General features: G+C 28.5%; 1 protein-coding gene across 3 annotated transcripts; it reads right to left on the bottom strand.

The window, feature by feature from the left end:
• Positions 1–13,450: 13,450 nt before the first annotated feature.
• Positions 13,451–22,470, bottom strand: LOC107444930 (nucleoredoxin-like protein 2). Of its 3 annotated transcripts, none has more exons than XM_016059205.4 (3): positions 22,339–22,470; positions 18,605–18,891; positions 13,451–13,943 (listed from the first exon to the last, which is right to left on the bottom strand). In XM_016059205.4, exons 2-3 carry the CDS (start codon positions 18,889–18,891, stop codon positions 13,805–13,807), a joined length of 426 nt encoding a protein of 141 aa, XP_015914691.1. In that variant the 5' UTR covers positions 22,339–22,470; the 3' UTR covers positions 13,451–13,804. The 3 variants fall into 3 exon arrangements, with proteins under 3 accessions (XP_015914691.1, XP_071036219.1, XP_015914690.1); XM_071180118.2 differs by lacking the exon at positions 22,339–22,470 and adding an exon at positions 20,658–20,830; XM_016059204.4 differs by lacking the exon at positions 22,339–22,470 and adding an exon at positions 18,984–19,284.

Genomic DNA, 22,470 nt, shown 5'->3' with positions numbered 1-22,470 from the left:
CCAGAGTTCGCCTGTTATAACAGATAGTCATAGTAGACTAGTTGGTGGGGGCAATAAGCAATCGTTTAAATACGATCAAATGTTAGAAATTTCAGCTACAAGACAATTTGATAATGTAACCATTTTTAGAAAGTATTCTTGGGAGCGAGTACATACATAGCAAGGTATGCCACGTATGAAATTTTTATGAATATCGGATATTCATGATATATATCACATATGTCCACACTGAAACAGCCAGAAAATTATGTTGGTTGAAAATATTTTTTAATGTAATCATGATTCACGTTTTAGAGGTACGCAACCTTTTTGAGTAAAGGGCCAAACGCATAATAACTCGTGTTAGCGGCAAATATGGTAATTTTTATGTAAACATTATTCTAAGCACTAAGTTTTTTTTTTATCAGTAAACTTAACATATTTTCCAAAAATTAAATACTTTAAATTATATGAATTTACTTAAAAATTCATATAATAAAATTTACTTTGGCATGCCATTGGAAATAAAAAAAAAAAAAAAACTTAAAAATACAAAAACTAATACTACTTTCTAAAAAACTTTTCCATTTTTCACAAATATCACAAAAAATAATGTGTATTGGGAGGAAATAAATTCTAACTAAAGAAAAAAAAATTATTGAGCTTATAGAATGAAAGTACAAAATATATATGCATTTTATAGAGTGATACAATTTTGAATTAAATATTTTTATTTAAGAAAATGTATAATGTTTAACCAAAAATTAAAACAAATCTATTATAGTACAAAATACAATTCAATATTTATTTAGTATTATTTTTCAGCTATTATTTCTATTTCATGAATTATTCGAATTTTTTAATAAAAAACGTTTTTCTTTTTTAAAATTTTTTCCTATTAAAATTCACCTAAGCTAAAAAAAAATTATGTGAGTGAGAAGTTTAAAAACTCTCGTTTTCCAGAAATTTTTCATGGAGCAATAACTTTGTACTGAAATATCGGGATTCTAAATATCACATACAAATGCATGGTGGCGAAAAAAAAACTTATATTTGCGATGAAATGTGTAGGAATAAATTGTGTCTAATAGTGATTATTTAAATTCGCGTGACGTATTAGCATCGTAGTTAAAAATAACGAAGAAAAGCATCCCAATAATTGGAAGAAAAAATAAATGTAATAAAAATCACAATTTTTAAAGCTCAGAAACTGTCGAAAAAATGATTGAGAAACAACTTGGATTTAAAATGCAATCGGTCCCGCAGTGGACTGATCGTTAAGACACGGTTCCCAGCAGATCACCGAAGTCAAGCATCACTGGCTACGGTCAGTGTGCGGGTGGGTGACCACTTGGATCAGTCTGCGTAGAGACCGAGGGTGTGCGGTATTGGTGCTCGTTAAACTGTGCTACCGTAAAGTGCTCGACTTCGCGCGCAGGTCGTCGGGCTACCGAAGCGGGGGTGCCATCCCCTCCGCAGAGGATCAAAATTGTGATGGCATGTCTTCGGATCATCCTCCGGGATGTTTCCCAGACCGTCGCCAATAGCCCATTGTGCAGCTCTAGTGCGACGTAAATTAACAACAATAAAATGCAATCGGCACAAGTATGGTAAAAAGTGATCAATTGGGTATAATATGAAAAAGACACAACTACTTCCACTTCGAAAATTTTGCTAGGAATAACATTTACCTTTTAGTTTAATTAATAAACTGAGTTTTAAATATGTTTACTAAATTCATAAACTTAGATAAAGCAACAAAATAAATTATTTCTAAAGGAACTTAGACTAAGTCAATTCCAACCTGGCGAGTAGCGACTTATAACAAGACACTTCGCAGAAAATGCTATTTACTAGTTAAATTTAGTAGGAATAACACGACTTGTGACGTAGGCTATAGTATACCCAATTAAATGCACAATTTATAACTCACGGAAGTTTATAAACCACGTGGAAATTAGTTGTAAATGCCAAAAGACGTCACTTGGATTTCTGATGAGATTAGAAAATAGAGCACGTCAAAAAGGGTTTATTTAAATGGGCGATTTGAAATTTGCTTGTCGTAATTAAAATATGGGGTTTTCAAAATCACGTGGACAAATATACAAAAATATACTTTGATTATTGTTGTAGTTCATTTATGTCGCACTAGAGCTGCACAATGGGCTATTGGCGACGGTCTGGGAAACATCCCTGAGGATGATCCGAAGTCATGCCATCACAATTTTGATCCTCTGCAGAGGGGATGGCACTCCCGCTTCAGTAGCCCGACGACCTGCACGCGAAGTCGAGCACTTTACGGTAGAACAGTTTAACGAGAACCGATACCGCACACCCTCGGTCCCTACGCAGACTGATCCAAGTGGTCACCCACCCGCGCACTGACCGCAGGCAGTGATGCTTGACTTCTGGGAAAATTTACTTTGAAAAAGAATGAAATTGGCACAAATAAAGTACGTTAAGAAGTGGTCAGTTGTCCAATTTATAACTCACGAGTCGTGATAAATGTATCGGGAGTAATAAACCTCACGGAAATTGGTAGTTATAAATGTCAAAAAACGATCTAAACGTCACTTGGATTTATGATGAAATCGGAAATAATTGTTCAAAATTTGTGCATTGTAATATTGTATTAAAAATATAGGATTTTTTTTTAAAACCAGAAGGAATTTCGTATCAATAACCAATGAAAAAGCGATAAAATCAGTACTCCCACATTGAGCTCATTAAAAAGTGATGATTTAAATGTGCAAGTCAAAATTTTCACTTTTTTTTTTATTCTTCTAAAAATAAAATTCCATTACGATCAGAAGCTCTCGCTGGCAGCCCGTCAACCGTCGGAGGGTCGCAGGTACTGAACCCCTAATTGTAAATAATTAAAAGTTAATATAAACATATACTTTTAATTAAGACTTCAAATATCTCATTCCTTTGGCTTATTTTGTATTGAATAAGTAAAATATATTTTGCTTGGATAATAAATTTGGAAAATTATCTTTTGATATCTTCAGCTGGATTAAAGAAATTATATAAACTAACTGCTATGTTTATATATTTTTTTTATAACCGTCTTTGAACAGCCGACCCAATTTAATGGGTTTACAACTACTAATGTTCCACTCTGTAGCCTTGTAACTTTGAACCCAATCCAGAGGACAAGGGAACTCCTGGATCAAGTAGTGGGAGAAATTTGCCTTCGTGGAGGAATTTTTGATGGAGCTGACCTGCATGTGCGTTACATGGAGAGGAAGACCACGAGAACCTCCCACGGTTAGCCTAAAGGCAAGTGGACTCTAACCCATGATCCGTCTACCACTGAGGATGTTTCATGTCAGCACTGTGGTCGGTGCAAGCCGGATGCGGAATTCGTATCGACTGGGATTCGAACCCGGCTCGGCTCATTGGAAGTCGAACGCTGTATCCCCTGAACCATCGGCTGTAACTGCTATGTTAGTCTAAAACAATATTTTTGCTTTAACTGTCAACATTTTATTATAACTACATATTTTTTAATATAAATTATTTGATTGAGTAATAGCCTTATATTTAATGAAGGAAAACCTTTTTTAAATAATGATTATTAACTATTCATTTACTAACCATTGTTAATTTGCTACATAAAAAATTGAAAAAGCTATTTTCTTTTTAAGAGACTAATTTGGGTATATGTTATCTACAATAGCTGATTGAAGGCAGTGTTCTCCTTAAGAGTTTTTAAAAAGATGGCTTGATCCCAATAAATGCACCCTCTTATACACCTTTTTGTAAAAGCAAGCTGCTTCTTTTGAAAACATTGCCTTTTTATTCATATTCCATTTTTAAAAAAATTAACTCATTGTTTAAATAATAATTACACCCAGGTAAAATTATCTGTGTTTATAGGTTCAATTCTGATTACTGTTATAAATATTTACTTTGTTAGGATTATTCTCAATTGGTTAAATATTTACAAGTATCTCTTTTTTTCGGAGGAGGATATTAACAAATTTAAGTGATTTTAAATATTTCAAAATTATTTTTTAAATAAAAATCCTTTTTTTTTTAATATATAAATGCACTTTTAAATGTTAATTTTCTCATAATTTTTATTTTAAATTGTAGAAAGAAGCTTTCAAGTTGTTTATCAATTAATCTCCTTTTTTTTTTTTGGTAACTTTTTTTGAAAAAACTTTATGCACAAATATTGTCTTTTAGCATGCCTTTTATTATTTTTATAAACTAAAATTTTTTTTCTTATTTTGATAATGAGCGAGAACTACTTTTAAACATACACAAAAATAGAATTAGAAAATAATTTAAAAATTGCTGAGGATAAAATTCAGTTATTACATAATATTACACAGTGTGATAAATTTTTACGGTGTTAAGTGAGTGCCCTTTCAAAACTCAAAGTACCTTTTTTTGAGAGGAAGCGCTCTATCCTTTTTTATTCCTAGAGAGAACTCTGTACTGTAGGGTACCCAATAATTTTTTATTGAAACAAAATTCTATGTCTGAATTATCAATTGCAAAAGCAACTTTCGCTGATGTATATACCGTTTTATATTATTTCATTATTATGCACCAAAGCTTTTGAGATACAGATACTCTAAGGTAAATTTCAAAATGTTTTAACTGTAAGCAATGTATTTCTGAGCTAGATATCCTATAGTTTCATTCATCTTATTTAAACTTATCATCCGTATTACATTTTAGATTTAATATATTTGTTTAAATATAATATACAGTACAACTTGTAATATTTTTAAAAATTACTTTAGGAGCTGTGCCCATAAATGTTTTTTTTTTTCAATATTTTTTTACCCCACCTATCAATTTGTTCCAAAGTAGAGACCTAGAGCCCAAAATGCTCTAGAGTTATGTTTTCCTTGGAACTCTAAATTTTCCTAAGCTCAAGCAATGTCATTATATTGTAGACATTTAAGAAGCCTGCTACATTGTAACAGCATTTCTCATTAGCCAAGTTGCTGTACAAAGAAAATTCTATACATTAAAATGCATTTACAATGATTTAAAATCAAATAGGAAGGAGGTTTTATTATATTCAATTCTTTTCTTTACCTCTTCACAACTAAAGGAAAAAAAATATTGCAAAAAATATTTTATAGTTCCGAATTTCTATTTTACTTTCATAAGTCATAATAAGATAAGCAAAATATGAATTATACTGCCAGGGAGCTGATAATTTTAGGTCCACGTACGTAGATCTCAGGTTTTAACTAAATAAAGTAAAATAATATAAGTAATAATTGTTAAATTGCACATAAAATAGGAACAAACATGTATAATGTTGTATTATGGTTTATTTAAATAAAATGGTGAATAGATTTAATAATTGTTTAGAATATATATATTTTTTTTTAAAAATACAAGTTTTTTTACAATGAGATGCAATGCATTACGGCGTGAAATCTAAGTCTCAAAATTATTTTAATTATGCAAACGACATAAAATAAATAATTATTGAAAAAAATGTAATATTAAGTATGAAAAAATAGCATTTGATTCCTGGGGCTAAAATTTCAAAATTATGGAGAAAAAAAACACAAAAAGTTAAGTTGAATACTTATGAAAACTATGAGATTTCATTTGACTACTGTGCTGTCATTACGTGCCAAGGTACACATACGTGGATCTGCATGTTCTTGACTGTATTATTTTTAAATATTAAGTGAATACAAATTTAAAAGCTTCATGCAGATTGCAGAACTATTAAGTCAAAAGCAAAAAATTGTTTTCAGAATAACTAAATTATATAATATTAAAAATTAGTTACTTTTTCGAAAATCACTTTTATTTATGTGGATTTCTCCCCAAATAACTTACATGTTCTGCGTATATGTTGGAATCTCCAGAAAGTTTAAATATCTATGAATGTTACAGTAAAGGTAAAACTATAAATTTTCTTATAGCGTGATTTTAGAAGCAAAGATCCACATGTTAACCGAGGTAATAAAGAAGGTTTGGGTACAATAGACCTCTGGTCGATGTGCCCTACTCTATAGAGCTGCCATATCTCTAAGTTTAATAAAGAGGCAAAGATTGAAGAAATAATTTTACTATATTAAATATGCAGTATCTGTGTGAGCAGATGATAGTGTTACTATTTTTTTTTTTTTGCAATTTCAAATTAAAATCAGAAACTGAAAAGCATGTGTAAATGTGCATTAAAATTACAGGAGGCAGACAGGGTTAAAAGACTATATGTATACAAGACGGAAAAGAGCAAAAACTGGTACAAAAGACATTTCATTCCAGCATTTTTTTTTATTTATTTTTTTTTTTTTTATTTGTGAAACATTTCGAGAAATTTCTGTAACTACTGAGATTTTTTTTAATATTATAGCATGTATATAAAACTGCTCCTTTCTGGAGAAAAAGCAGGTATTGTTAAATAGTTTGAAGAAGAGAATAGATTTACTCAAGGGCGCCGGCAGCGGGGTGCAAGGGGGTGCACTTGCAACCCCCTGGCTTTTTTTTAAAAAGCAATTAAAGCGATACAGAAAAATAATTTTGTAATAAAAATTTTTATTAAAATTTTTTTTATTCAAAAACAAATAATTAAATAATTGATACATAACAATTAAAAAATTGTTTAATCGAACAAGAATTGTAATCGTCTTGTTTGCTATCCAAATCTGTTTATAACTTTTTCAATGAATTCTGAGTCATCTTTGATTCTTTTCTTATGCACACTGAGCATGCACCACTAACTTAGCAGATGTCTACGCTATATTTCCAAATTTCATTTAATGAAATATAAATACTCAACTCAGACTCAATGGCACGACAGCCCAAAGAGGGGCAAGGCCTACTGTGCCCATCTCAGTTTTCTAGACCTTGGGCTCCAGGGTGCAGGAGCAGATGTTCCGGTTAGGTGGTCAGCCGAACGCGAAACCCCCAGTGTTTAGTTCCTATGCTTGGTACTCATTTATCGACCCACTGAAGGGATGAAAGGCTGAGTCAACCTTGCCTGGTCCGAGGATCGAACCCAGGACCTGTGGCACGGGAGTGCGAAGCGCTTCTACTCAGCCACCGGGTGTCTAAAATTTAAATAATATTATATTTTCTATTTGTTATTTAGTTTAACAAAGGTGTATAACACAAACTGATTTCTCACAACTGTAAAACTTCATCAACACAATAAATACCAATCTTAAGCGTGCACAAACACGTTAGTATACGAAACTACTGTTTGTAGTTATTTGTGTTTTAAAGTCAGTAGCTATGCCAGCGCCATCAGTACAGTTTCTCGTGGCAAAATTTGCAAGTACAAGAAATTCGTACTTTTTTTTAAATATCTTGTTGACGATGAAGAAATATATCTTGAAAAAAATTAACAGATGAAAGTATATGTAATAACAAAACAAAATGCAATAACAGAACATTTAAATTATTATTATTTTTTTTTTTGGTGGAGGGGGTAGTTTGTTAGAGGGTTGCACCTCCTTTTATACTATTCTGCCGGCGCCCTTGGATTTACTCCTCCCATAATCAAGTTAAAATTTAATGGTTTAACTATAGGTGGTATACCACCATTTCCGTCTCGCTTTCACCCATGGAGGCAGAATTTAGCTTATTATAGGGTTGCTGAACTAGACCATCGAAAATTTTTCGGCTCCAGGTCCTTGTTCTAAAGTTCTACACATCCTCTTTTATCACGTTACCCTATATCGTTTAAACATATACTTGAAGTACAGAAGCCATATGTCATAATTCAAATTTTATTTCTGAACGTTAACAATGAAAATAGTGGCAAAATATCAATATAAGAAAGCAATTAAAAACGATAGTATTTTGGAAATTTATATATTTTGCTTTAGATCTTATTTTTACTATGATAAGAATTCATGTGTTTTAACTAGCTTGATTAAAATTATCTTTTTTATTTTTTTTACTTTTTAATTACTTTATGCAGTTTTTAAAATTTATTTGAAATATACTGCTGCTTTAAATAACAAAATAATTTAGTAGTTAATATGTAATAAATTCCAACACTTATTAAATGACATTTTTAAAAATCTTACACATATAAATATTATAGAATATGAATAAAGACCGAAGTTCATTTATTGCAGTTTTTATATCAACTTGTATTGCTGCAAAAAGTTTTCTTTTAACATGGATTTTTTTTCTTCAGAAATAACAATGAAAACCAGATTTTATTTTTCTGTCGGAAAATATATATATATATTTTAAAGCCAAAAGAATATACTAATTTTAAAAGGAAATAACCCCAATATATCAGTAAAGAAATGTGTTAATGAATGCGGATTTACTTTTTTCTTTATTAGTAGCTATTCTCTCCACCTTCTAACTCAGGGTTCCCACTCTTTTAACAAAGCAAAAATTAAGAACTTTAAAAATAAAAAAAATTTAAGGACTTTTTTGAAAAATTAAGGACCTTAGAAATAGTATGATTGTTTATCATTGAATATACATATATTTACCTTATTAACGTTATAAAAATTATTTACCTTACAAAAAAAGAAAAATCAATCAATAAATAAAAAATAATAAAAAATAAAAAAACAATTTTATTGCAATGTAAAGTATTGATATAATTGTATTTATTAACAGAGCTCGCCAAATTAAGACCAGGCAATTTTTGCAAACGTGGATCGGTTTTTTTAAAAAAATATTTTCTGATTGTAAAGAGCCACTGACATTTATGAAATTAATATGTATTCCATTTTCAATGATTTCATTGAAATTGAATTATAAATTAAGTGCATGAATTAAGATTTAAAATTTTTCTTCTTCATATATTTAAAAAAAAGTAAATAAATTTGGGAAAAACACTGAAAAAATTATAACAAGTTTTTATATTCTAATCACATATTCAGTTGTGGACCAATCCTGCTAATATTTAGTTACGCCAAAAAAATGCTTTCTTTTCTGTTAATAAAATATTTCATTTATAAGGGCACATGTTAAAAGAATTAATACTAAAATTAGAGTTATGCATGAGAGTAGTTTCCATAACTATGTCATGTTAAAATAAGTCCTATTTCCAGTAAAAACAGGCCATAATAATATCTAAGCACCCTAAATCATTCCACTTTTTTTCATTAGGCTAAACTTAATATTTCTTTAGATTCATAGTAATAAATACATTTGTGAATTTTTTTAATAGAATAGAAATACAATTATGTTTGAGAAGATTTACAATTTTCAAACCAATAGGTTTTTTTTATTATTAATTCTCGGTGAAACATATAAATAAAAGAGTCTAAAATGATTTTTCAAAGGTATCAACGTATTCCTTTGATCCATTATCCAAAATTGATAAGGTTCCTTAATTGACAAATACAGATAAACTATTTATTTTCTCATCATTTATAGATATTTACTTGTAATATTTCTTTATCATTCACTATCACTCTTAATATTATTCTCTACCATTATTGTCATTTGATATTTTATTTTTATTGCAAATGAACAGCTTAAAACTGAATCAGAAATTTATGGAAAAAAAAGCGTATTAAGTTGTAAAGTTAACTGAATAAAATTATTATTAAAATCTAAGTTTGAATTTTATTCTAACAGACATTAATAACAAAAAGTTTGTGATCTTTTAATTGAGTAGATTTAAATTTTTATAAAACAATCTACTTATTCTTAAGAAATAAAAATAATAGCATAGCCTATCTAAAACTTTTATTTTATTAATAACAACTTAAATTTTTACATTGCAACAAAACAAGTTACAAGTTATAAAGTTATATTTAACTTTCTAGATAGAAGAAAATCGTGCATTCTTATTTAGTACTCCGGAATAAAAGTTTAAAATAAATTTTGAAAAAAACTTGGGGTTTTCATCAAAAACCCTAGTAACCCCAGTTTTTTTTTTAAAGGAAAAACCTAGGAGAGCTGGAATTTTTCAAACCCTGTTTGTTACAGATCGGTTTAATTTTTAGTACAATCATGAATTTTAAAAGTGCTGCTTTTTATAAATTTACAGTTACTTATTGCACATTGAAATGTTAAACAAATGTATATAATTCTTCAAGATTTTTGAAAATAGTTTTCGTTATGGATTCTAGTTCAAAATTTTTTTCTGATACTCCTTTTCTTAGGGTTTTACCTCATTCCTAAAGAAATGAGTTACCAGTAAAATTGAATTTTGTTGATTTTGAAGGTCAGTATGGGTCTTCTACTTAAGTACTTTAGATTTCAAAATAACCCTTTTGACATAGTTCTTGACAATTGTCAAAAATCCAAAATTTTAGCGTAAAGATAATTATTACCTATTATAAATATGAAGTATTTTTAAATTATCAATTCAAAACTAATTGAATCCTGAAATTGAGAATGTAGCAGAGTTTCACAGGGCAAAAATCCTTCCCAGTAAATCCTGCTCTGCATATGCGGAGCCACAAGTATTTCATCAAACATGTAAAACGAATGGCGTTTTCATACGCTACGGACCGATGGCACGCCCAAATACATTGGGGTTGAATTAATTGTTAGTGTTTTTTTGTTGTTGTTAATTTACGTCGCACTAGAGCTGTACAATGGGCTATTGGCGATGGTCTGGGAAACATCGCGGAGGATGATCCGAAGACATGCCATCACAATTTTGATCCTCTGCGGAGGGGATGGCACCCCCGCTTCGGTAGCCCGACGACCTGCGCGCGAAGTCGAGCACTTTACGGTAGCACAGTTTAACGAGGACCAATATCGCACACCCTCGGTCCCTACGCAGACTGATCCAAGTGGTCACCCACCCGCACACTGACCGTAACCAGTGATGCTTGACTTCGGTGATCTGCTGGGAACCGTGTCTTAACGATCAGTCTACTGCGGGACGAATTAATTGTTAAAACGTTAAATAGAACAATGTCATTTTGCATAATTCGCGGCGAAAATAAATATGGTAAAGAAAAAATATCTCATTTTCGTAAGGAGAAAATATAGCACTTTTTAAAAACACCCTATGGAAAAAGCACATTTAAAAAACATAAATCGAAAATAAGTTCTTTTTAAAAAGGCTACGCACCCTGACAGTACTTGTAAGGAATAATGTTAAAAAAAATGTTTTATATATGATTACTCAAATATATACTGCTCTAGCTTCTTTGGCATTAGTCCAGAGAAATTTTTGACCTTTGGTTTGGTTTAATCCACAATTGCTTAGGAAATGGTTAAGTTAGAAAATACTTGCTCATTTTAAAAATGATTCATTGAGATACTTTTTGCTTAATCCAGAATATTGTGTTAGTGTATATTAAATTTAAATATTTAAAAATGCAACCGAGACTGAAGATGTCTCTTTGTTATAGAAATTAAATAATCCAGCAAGGGAATTGTTTCTTTCACATCTATTTTTTCTAACAGTTTCTTTAATATTAACAGGTTTTCTATTAAAAAAAATTGCAATAACAAATGAAAAATGTAAGTCAAGCGTTTAATAAGAGAGCAAGTACTGATAAATGAATCAGTAACATAAGACTGTTTTTCGAAGACTCTGTAGTTGCATGAAATGATGTTTTGTTCTTTTGTTTTTGCAAACAATATGCTAATTTTATAGCTGATGTCAGTTTGCAACAGTTAATACTCATAATTGTTAGGTCAAGTTTAAACTATCTTTAGCTAGCGCCCACAATGTTAATTCTGAAAATGGGTCAAAACTTTAATATGGAGAAAGGCCAAGGTTTTGGGAAAATGAAAAGCATTTGTGGCCTAATTTTTTAAAAGCTAACTCAATGCTGCATTATCTGGGCTCATAAAAATTAGCAAAAAATAAAATAAGGCATTAATATTGTTGATTTTCATCATGGTGGAAAAATGTCACGAAATTGGCGATTTTTAAAAAAGTTGAATAGCTTTAAATACATTTTAGTTATTTGTCCGTTTTAAAGCCCAAATAATTCTTTACCCCAAGATGGTAGGTACAGTATAAAATTATAGCTTAACTTCAAGTGAAAGGCATTTCAAATGTGGCTTTTATATTTTACTTGGCAAAAAAGAGCTTCAAAAAACCATGTTTAGTACCTACTTAAATAAATAACTCGTTTTAGTTATTTTGTCCACTCAAAGGTTAAAACACGAAAAAAATAACAATTTTAATTAAAGTTTGTGGTTTGTTTATTAAAATCCTTTTTTTAAGTAGTTTATGATATATTTCTATTCTATAATTTGAATCATGAATTTGTTTCCGAATGGTTGCTATGCAAGTTATAATGAATTACGACAAGACAGTTTTTTTTAGATAGCATTAGTTTAAAACATATTGTTATATTTGTAATATTATTTCATTGTATTCATAGTTTTGAAAGTTCTAATCAAAAAAATGCAAAAAATTAATCATAAAATTTGATTTAAATAAAATAAATCATGAACCCAGCTTTAAGATAACAAAACACTCTTACACATATTGAATTTTTAAAAAAATTGCCTCAAAGTAAGTTATTTATTTGAATTTATTATCTCAATTCATTTGCCACATTAATTCATAGGAACATTTATAAAATTACATACACTATCATAAAATCAAAAGAAATCAGAATTATTTACTACCATGACTCTACCTCTCATTGAGAAGCTAATGTGCTCATTCATTGAGTACATGGGTATTTCAACATAGGTGTTCTAATTTTCAGAAAATGACCGGCACTATTTTTTTTCAAATTTGTAAATGCTAAATTTTTATCAAACTTAAATTTTTTACTAGAACATAATTTAAATCTTAATCAATTTCAATATTTCTTTTTATGCAAAACAAAATCATTGGATGAAAACAGCAGTTTGATTTTTTTAAAATAAATTTAAGATGGAAAAAAATATATAAATAGATATTTAATCTGCCGATTTTATATGTTTTTATTTATTTTAAGCAAAATGTGTGATACATTATCAAAGATTATAGATACATTATTTAAACTAAAGAAATATAAACTTGTCTTGATTAGATATTGTTTTTAGTTTATAATTAAGAAAATATCTAACAATCTTTAGAATGTATCTCAAAATATTCTTCAGGTGGCCATTTTATAAATGGAAAAAAATTCTTTATTTTCCAATCAACTGTGCAATGTAAAATACTCTTCTACCCTTGTCACAATTTAACAAATTTTTCTTCCCTTTCAAAGCATGACAGCATTTGTGGATGGCCCCCAAGCTGTTTCTTATGCTTCATTCATTGTATTGCATCAATGTTTTAGATAATACTAATCAGTAAAATTATAAATCAATTCTTAGTTCTAAAACAGCTTTGTGGAGTAAGGTAAAATGAATGATGATAATTTTATTCCCTAAATATATTGATGCAATATTAACTAAAAGCAAATATATGTCTATTAGATAAATGATATCCATTTTGGAAGAGCTAAAATATTGAATTTATCTTATCTTTTAAACAATAGGGTAAAAATTTTTATGTTTTGGTTGAGATAAATAGTTTGAGCAGATTTTGTTAATGGGATACCACTCTTAGTTTTAATTAATATTTAAAAAAAAGATCACATAATTGAATAACCATGGAATGTTTTATTTCAGGTAACATTTTACAAATAATGCTTTTTAATTTCAGTTAACAGTTCAAAGAAACTAGCCATAATTTTCAATACTTTTAAAATAGACAAGCTTAAATAAAATTACTTTATTCACATTGCATAAAAAATAAAATACCAAAATTACAATATTAAAATTTTTTTACAATATTTAAAAAGGTTTATTGCCATGTAATAAATATTAATAATATTCAATATGAAATCATATAACCATTATATATCTAAGTAACATAGCTGGAACAATAGTTTAAGCATACTTATTGGATAACAAAATATATTTTAAACTTTGCATGAATGAAAAGAAAAAAAAATTATTTGCTCCACTCTTTAAAAGCAGATGCTCCTTTTTTCTCAACATCAGATCTTCCATTGGTAGAGATTATAGTTCCATCTTTTTTAATAACTATTAAAGTTGGAATCCCGTGGATGTCATATTTTTTCTTCAATTGACTGAAAATGAAGAGGACAAAAATATTAAAATGACATTTTAAAACATAAAAATATTTTATTCAGGGTGAGCCAGTCAAACCTGCATTTTTGAAAAGGATGGGACAGCCGTGAAAGTGGGCAGAGCGAGTTACCAAGGTCACCATTGCGTCCCCCACAACTAAGCATTTTAGTCGCCATGGAGCAGTGGTCTAAACAACAATGCTGCGCGTGAGCATGAAGTTTCTCAACAATGTTTTTCCAAATCGGGTGATATCCCGAAATGGAGCAATTTCATGGCCTCCCCGATAGCCTGACCTCACAGCGTTCGATTTTTTCTTGGGGGGGGGGGGGGTACCTGAAGAGTAAAATCTTTGAACAACGACCTCCAACGCTTGGGGAACTCAAGAGAAGAATCCGGTTGGAAATCGAGAGAATTTCTTAGCGTATGCTCCGTGCTTAGCGATGGGCAGTTTCAGAAATCGCCTACAAGAATGTCTCGATCGGGAAGGACACCATCTTACTGGGGTTATTTTTAAACAGTGAATGTTGTTTCTTAAATGCTTTTTAATGTAGATTAAGATAGTAACAATAAAATTTTGAAATATCCATCCATTTATTTTTTACAGTCATTTTAAAAAAGCAGGTTTGACTGGCTCACCATACAATATTCAAGCAACAATTTTAAAAAAAAAAAAGGGATTTTTTAAGAATAAAATTAAGACAATTTAAGAATATTGCTTTATGTATATTTTTTTAATATAACCACTTAAAAATTAAAAACTTAATTAATAGCTTATTACAAGTATTAATTTTAGCTACAAAATTAGAAAGATTCTAATAATAGATTACTAATATCGTGCCACAGGGCCCTGGTCCAATCCTTGGGCCGGACAGGATTCACTCAGCCTTTCATACCTTCAGATGGTTGATAAAATGAGTACCAAGCATGCTTGGGCGCTAAACACTGGGGGTTCCGTGTTGGGCTGACCACTCAACCGGAACATCTGCTCTTGCACCTCAGAGCTGAAAGGTCAAGAAAACTGAGATGGGCACTTTAGGCCTTGGTCCTCTATGGCCTGTCGCTCCACTGAGTTTAGTTTAATATCAAAATAAAACTATTTTGACAGGAAACATTTCCTTTAACAATTTTCAACTTTTTGTGGCCACCATATACGAGAGCTTAAGCTATCCATTTCATGCACATTTGTTTTATTTCAGTTATGAGAAGTTAGCTGTCTTCATCAATCACTGACTTCAGGTCAGAAAGTTTATCAGGCTTTGCTAGCCTTACATTTTCTTTCACTTGTGGCTCTCTATTCTTTTCTTTTTGTTCAGAAGTATTTTGATTTTTCTATTTAGCATCTGCATTTTTACAAAATTTAATCATTTTTTGAGTGGTGCAAACATTTTAAACTTTTTCTTTTGCAGTATTTTTTATCATTTTTATGCCTTTTAAGGTGTCAAGGCTCATTCTTGATCTATTAGATGTGACAATTCTTTTAATCGGAAAACCTCTTTTAACTAATGCCGGCCTATGGGAAAATGTCAGACAATCTTTGACGAGAACTGCTAGATGATTGTGTGGGGAAAGATATCCTGATTATATTTTAATTCAAAAACTTTGTTCCAAAAATGATCAATGGGATTCAAGAAATTTCCAGAGTGACTCTCTTCTAGTACATATGTCATCATTTACAAAAAGATTCCACTTATTTGTAACTTTTACGACAGAATATTCAATTTACTACGTGATGCAACATATTTGCAAGCCATCTTAAGACATGCAGTGTAGATTATACAAATTTTTCTCACAATATTAACGATGTAAAATTTGTAAATTTGTGCTCAATGACATCGTTGTATAGGTAAAAATAGGATTTATAGGACTATTTTGGTAATATAGGACGTTTTTAAGGTTTAAAAAATTATTTATGATTTATAAGAGGAGTTTGACCTCAGTGATTATCAAGCCACATAAATATTATTGAAACAAAAAACAAAATAAATGGGTATAATCTGACTTGACTTAAGAAAAACAATGAAGTTTAAAAGATCTAAGAAAGCTAAGTTATATTGCTTGTACATATGGCAAGATTTGCAATGCATGCAGTTTTTCTGTGTTATTTATATTTTGTACAGTCTATGTTCAATATAAAGATTCTGATCTGCCAAAAGAAAATGGACATAATACAGTGAAAGGCACAAAAATACCATACAAGATAATAACACTCATAATTAAAAAAATGTCAGACTAACTTGGGCACAAAAGAACAATAGAATAATTGATAACTGAATTTGCTCATCGATTTCTAAATAAATTATGTTCTTATATTATTTTAGATTTATATTTTAAAAAGTAACTCTTACTCATTATCAACAAAATAAGAGAAAAATTTGTAGATTAATGCTAGAAGAGAATCTTTGTGCATAATTGTCTTTTAAAAAAAAGTAAACTATAAAAGAGATTAATTGATGAACAACTTGAAAGCTTTTTTCTAAAATTTTAACTGAAAATTATAAGAAATTGAACATTTAAAAATTTATTAATATACCCTTCTCCCCAAAAAGAGAAAGTTATACAAATTTATCCAGTTGAGAATAATCCTAACTAAGTAAATATTTGTAAGTTATAAGAATTAAACCTATAAACACTGTGCTACTACTGTGTGTGTACACAATTGTGCTAATGCGTAATTCAGCTAATGCGTAATTCAGCTAATGTGTAATTATTATTTAAATAGTGAATTAATATTTTTTAAAAATGGAATATGAATAAAAAGGGAGTGTTAAGGGATGGTGGTTTATTTTTAAAAAGAAGGTGCATCTATAAGGATCAAAGGGCAGTCTGCTCTAACTCATCGTTTGCAATTAACATACCGTAAACCGGGGCGAGTCTACCCATTTTAGTTTTATTTAATTTTCACTATTTTAAATTGCAAATAAAAAAAATTTTACGGACGGAGGACTTAGTTCAGACTCTAAGGAAGATGGCGCTGTAGTAGTTTGATCCGTTTTTATTTATTTGGTGTCTTTTTAACCGACCTGTTCAAACGTCTTTTGAGAGATTTGTATTGAAAATCAGCAAACTTTTAGTTGGAGCTCCGTAAGTATATTATTATTATTACTATTTTCACTTTGGTTAAGTGATAAACTTATCTAAGACTAAGATTACATTAATTTTATATGAAAAAAAAAACAACAAAAAGAATGTAAGTTTTGCTGTTGTAAACAAAAAGCCAGAATTTGCGGGACGAGTCTACCCATTCGTATTTAGTTTTAATAAAGCATAATAATATAATTTAGAACTTTGTTTATATTAAAATTAAGTCATTTTAAATGAATTTGAGTATGTTATTTTAATTCTGCATTGATAAATTTATCATTAATAAGAAAAATTTATAGGTTAAATATAAATGTAAATATAAAATATGTTTATTTTACCTATTTTTTCAATTTTTATATTACAAAATTAACTTTTTTTATTTAATGCAAGTTAAATAAATTATTATTTATTATTACAGATGGTTCGAAATTATATTCGCAAAACAAATGGATTTAAATGTTACAAAAAAAATGCCATGATTTTGTTAATAATCTTTAATTATTATTATTTATTAATTATTTAATTGTAAATTTATATTAATTTTAATTTATTTTTATCAACAGTAATCAGAAAAAAATATTATTTTATAATGTTAATGATTATAAAAACAAAACTGTGATCAAAATGTGATAATCGATCAAATACTCAATTTGTGTTATTTTAAGAATAAAAAAATGGAATATATAAAAAAGTTATGAATTTTACTTCATAAATATCCTATATAGTAACTAAAATAACAATTTAATAGTAAAATTTGATTATTTACAATGTTAACATTCATTTTAGTAGAATGGGTAGACTCGCCCCATACGAGAGATTTGTCAGCAGTTCTATAAAAATATACAGTAACTGCGTAACTGTTAATATTTTCTAAAATCGATTTCACAACTTTAAAGAGGGATAAATAGCAATTCCGAAACACCTATTAAAAGCCTTTTTTCTTTAATATTTACAAAAGTTTGACCACTTGAAAGTTGACAAACTGAAAAAATGGGTAGACTCGCCCTGGTTTACGGTATAGATTTTTATAGTACCTACTGTTGCATTAAAAAAGTAACCAGTACTGATTAGTAAGTATTCCCTCTTACTAATGTTTAAGTAAAATTTGTAATGAAGCTAAAGTAATTTTAAAGTTGAGTTTCAATAATCTCAAAAAGAAAACACAATGAAAATGCTATTTAACATTTTTGCGGAAAAGTAATTAAGTGAACAGTTCCTATTTGAATTTTGCAATTTTTACTAGCATTATTTATTAAAATAAAAAGTTGTATTAAAAAAACCCTTTCTTTAGAGTCTTCAAATACAGTATTTTAAAATCCGAATTCGTATTAATTGAAAATGAGATTTTCCAAATGCATACAAAAATTGAAAAATATTAGAAAGACTGCAAACGCTGATATTATTTTAATAACAGAATAAATAGTAATGTTTGATATGTCAATATTCTAATTCTGATATTATCTATTCACTACTACATAATACAAGAATGGTATAATCTAAATCTGCAAAGGAATTGATTAAAAATAAGTTTCTATAAGCTTTTAAATAGTTATTTTAATAATAAGTTAAAAAGTCTCACTCAGTAATTGGTGCTCCAAAAGGTACCGCCAACCAGTCGCCATGAGCTTCATTCATGTAATCAAATAAAGCATCTTCTGATCTATCAGAAGAAACAAAGATTATTTCCAAAGGCTTATCACTAACTTCTTCATAGAAATCAGCAAGAATGGGAGTAAATCCTCTGCAGGGTGGGCACCAATGGGCAGAGAAATATAAACCAATAACTTCTTTATCTTTTAAAGCTTCATCAGCAGCAATTTTGCTCTGATCTCTCTTTACAAGAGTTTGTCCAGCTAAAATCTCCATCTGTCAGGTAAATAAAATGAATTTTCAATTGATTTGTGCAAACATCATAAAAATTATATGATGCATTAAGAAGATAAGAAACAGAACCTCACTTTAGTTTTATTTTCCATCTACTTTATATCTGTTAAAAAAACTAAATTTGTTTTTATAGTAATAAGTTGAATAAAAGTTGAGAAATTCAATAGCAATGTACATAAGAAAAGTTTGACACACATTATAATAAATTGGTACAATGGTAGTTATCAAAAAGTTTGTTGGCAGAATTTTTTTTCCAATGTAATCGATTATATAATCATCACTACATTAAAAACATCGTACTAATCTTATTGAAATTCAGTTTTGGTGAAAATAGATAAACAATCAGCATAATTGAGGCTTTATAGAGATCTTCACCTTTTAATAACAAGAAATAAATTTTAGAAAAATTGAAATTTAATCAAAAATTATAAAAGCATTCACAAAATAGTCTTAACATAAAAAATACTATATAAAAAAAATGCAGTCTTATAACCTTTTAACAAATATTATACTTTTCTTTAAAAAATTCTAAACAAAAACATGATTAAAAGAAACTGTTTTGGGAAATGAGAAACAATACATAATTATATAGTCCTGGAAAAAATAAAATATTGACGAAGTAAATATAATCATAAGCATGTTAAAATTTATTTAGTCAAGATTTTTTGTGGTGAAAAAAATATTTATCACAGCAATCATTTACTAATTAAAATAATGCACCATAAATTATAAACTATTTTCTATGAAGGGTAGTAACAAGATTTATACTATATTTCTGGGGGGAGGATTCTCTGAGTAAGAATATAATAATACATGTAGTAATACAAAATATTATAACTGGAATTTTGTAATAAGAAAATGAAGATAATATCGATGGACAAAAAATTGTAATAAAATATTAAAAGTATGAAAAAAACTCAAGTTAATACACATCAATATACATGCATATTAGCTTCATTTTATTTATAATTGCATTAATATGCAACATTTTGATGCACCTACAATCCAAACTTTCAAGTGGAAATAAAAATTCATAACGTTTTTAAGAATTTCAAACAAGACGGTTTATTATTAATTATTTACAAACCTTGAAAAAAATTAAAATCCTTTACTACACATCAAAGTATAAATCAAAATCTTCATAAAAGTAATAACTGCTAGTTAAAAAATTGTTTAAATATAACAGTAATTAAATTTTTACTAAATAACAAGAAAAGCTTTTTTCCCAGATAAAATGGCTGCATTAATAAGAATTGCTTCACAATTAATTTACATTGGAAGACAAACAAATTTGGTATAAAGGGGTTTAAGAAACAAATACAATTACAGGTAAAAAAATCTCTAAAAAAAGAAGAAAAAGACTAGAAATTTAGATTTTTCCAGGCCTTTTTTTTTCTTTTCTTTTTTTAAATTAAAAAAGATTTTTTTTCCAGAGTTAAGAAAACCAAGATTCGGTTTTCAAGGATCTCTAGGATTTTCCTAAGGCGTATGCACTCAGAATAATTTTGTTTATTAAAATTTGATCTTTTTCGTAAATATTACAGTGAAATAATTAGATCATGGTGTTTTCTATTAAAATTATATAATTAAAAAACTAAACATATTTCTATTATGTTACAAAAATTACTAAAAAGCAATTAAAATAAACTATGAATACTGTTAATTATAACAGTTTTAAGTCAAAACATTAATTTTATTACAGAATTTTTTTTTTTTTTTAATTATTACACTGACATAAAGATACCTACACTATTTTATTTTTAGAATATTTCAAAATATAAATAATTAGATTAATAACTAAATTTGAAAATAAATAAATTACAGACTGACTTTAAAGAATTAAAAAAAAAAACCCACAGATTTTAACTTAGTGGAAGAAATGTAATAGACAACAATGATAAGACATATCAGAATGTATTCCAGTTGACAGGAAATGGATTCTGAGTGGACAGGAAACTGCACCCAAAGAAGGAGGAGAATCTTAGAACTGTACTTTTTATGTAACAAAACATTTTTTTCTATCAATATTAAGAAAGCTTAAAAAGTTTCCTTTTTACAATTTAAAATTAAATAAGGAGAAGGAAAATTTTTTTTTTTTAGATTCATTAACTTTAAATGTATGACTAAGAGTTTACAACAAAATTTTAAATTACTCTGAAATAAATGTATTCAAAATTATAAATTATTCTGAAATTATAGCTAAATCTTTTAACATAATTTTAAAATTTTAACATAAATTATAATATAAAGATTACAAAATTTTGCAAGGGATATTTTTTTATTTATATTTTCCAAAATATTAGATTATATTTTCTAAAAGCTATTTATTATTCTAAAAGCTATTCACTGACCATTAAGATTTATTATAAATTTATAAAGCAGGTATTTTTTCATGCAAGCCATTCAGTGAAGTTGGCTTTTGCTACCGGAGAAATTTTTTTTAACCCTGCTGTTAAAATTGGTAAGAGTTTTATAAAAAGTGATAATATTATTTCAAATTTTATCAGAATAAAAATTACAAATAAGATGGGGCTTAGATAAGACAATAGGAATGCTCAATTTTTTTCCATGGGGAAAAAGCAGCACAAAGTCAGTTCTGATATCAATTGATTATAACTTAATTATACATAACTTAATTATAGAAGAACTTAATCATTTGCCTGCAAAAATAAAAGTTAAAGAACAGCATATTAGATATATTTTCTAAGCATGGGGGATATTTTTGTATTGTGATCTGTTGCACCATCTACAATTGTGAAGGTGCCAAATAGATTTTAAACTTTAAAATTTTTTAAAAAAAAATCAGGTAAATGTTTGCTATGAGTTGTACCCTTCTAATTGACCCCCTTTAAAAAAATCTTCTTTTCAGTATCTCACGGACAACCACCAGGTTGCTGCCAAGAGTTGGCGATTATTCTGCCTCAAATCTCACAACAGAAATCTTCCAAAAAGAGTACAATATTTTTTATGTTTTACAATCCAAGGATTTATTTGTAAACTTTGTCATCACATGAAATAAGATTTTTTGACTATTATATGCAATTTTTTCCCAGAAAGTACATATACAACATGTATATGAAAGAAAATAAAAATTTTCAAACAAAATAGATTTTGTACATGTTATGAGGGAAGATTTTCGTATCGGTACCTGAACTAACACAATGCTAACAGTTTACTTGGGGACAAACCTCAAATATTCTTTCAAAAATATTTGCAAGTTAAACAAACCCTTTGATGCCTTGGCACGAATGGGTATCGTTATGGAATTAATCCCAAAAAAGCAATCCATCATTGTATATTTTAAAATACTACTTACATTACGATCTGAATAAAGAAATACAGAATATTTTTCAAATAATTAATGAATGACAAGTATGAAGGGCATAGAAAAGAAAAATCGAGATGTAAAGAATTAATTTTGATACTTACATTTCTTTTCAGTCAAGAAATTTTTGTTACTGAAATCACAATCACGAATGACGATTGTTAAGCCCCGATTATTTATTCCTCTCAGACAAAGTCTTCGGCTACCTATTTTTGTAAGCTGTAAGGGTATTAACT

The sequence above is a fragment of the Parasteatoda tepidariorum genome, chromosome 1, assembly GCF_982258835.1.
Source record: "Parasteatoda tepidariorum strain Cologne lab strain chromosome 1, Ptep-v5.0, whole genome shotgun sequence".
NCBI lineage: Eukaryota > Metazoa > Arthropoda > Arachnida > Araneae > Theridiidae > Parasteatoda > Parasteatoda tepidariorum.
The sequence above is the reverse complement of the archived record's forward strand: the minus strand, read 5'-3'. Positions and strand labels throughout refer to the sequence as shown.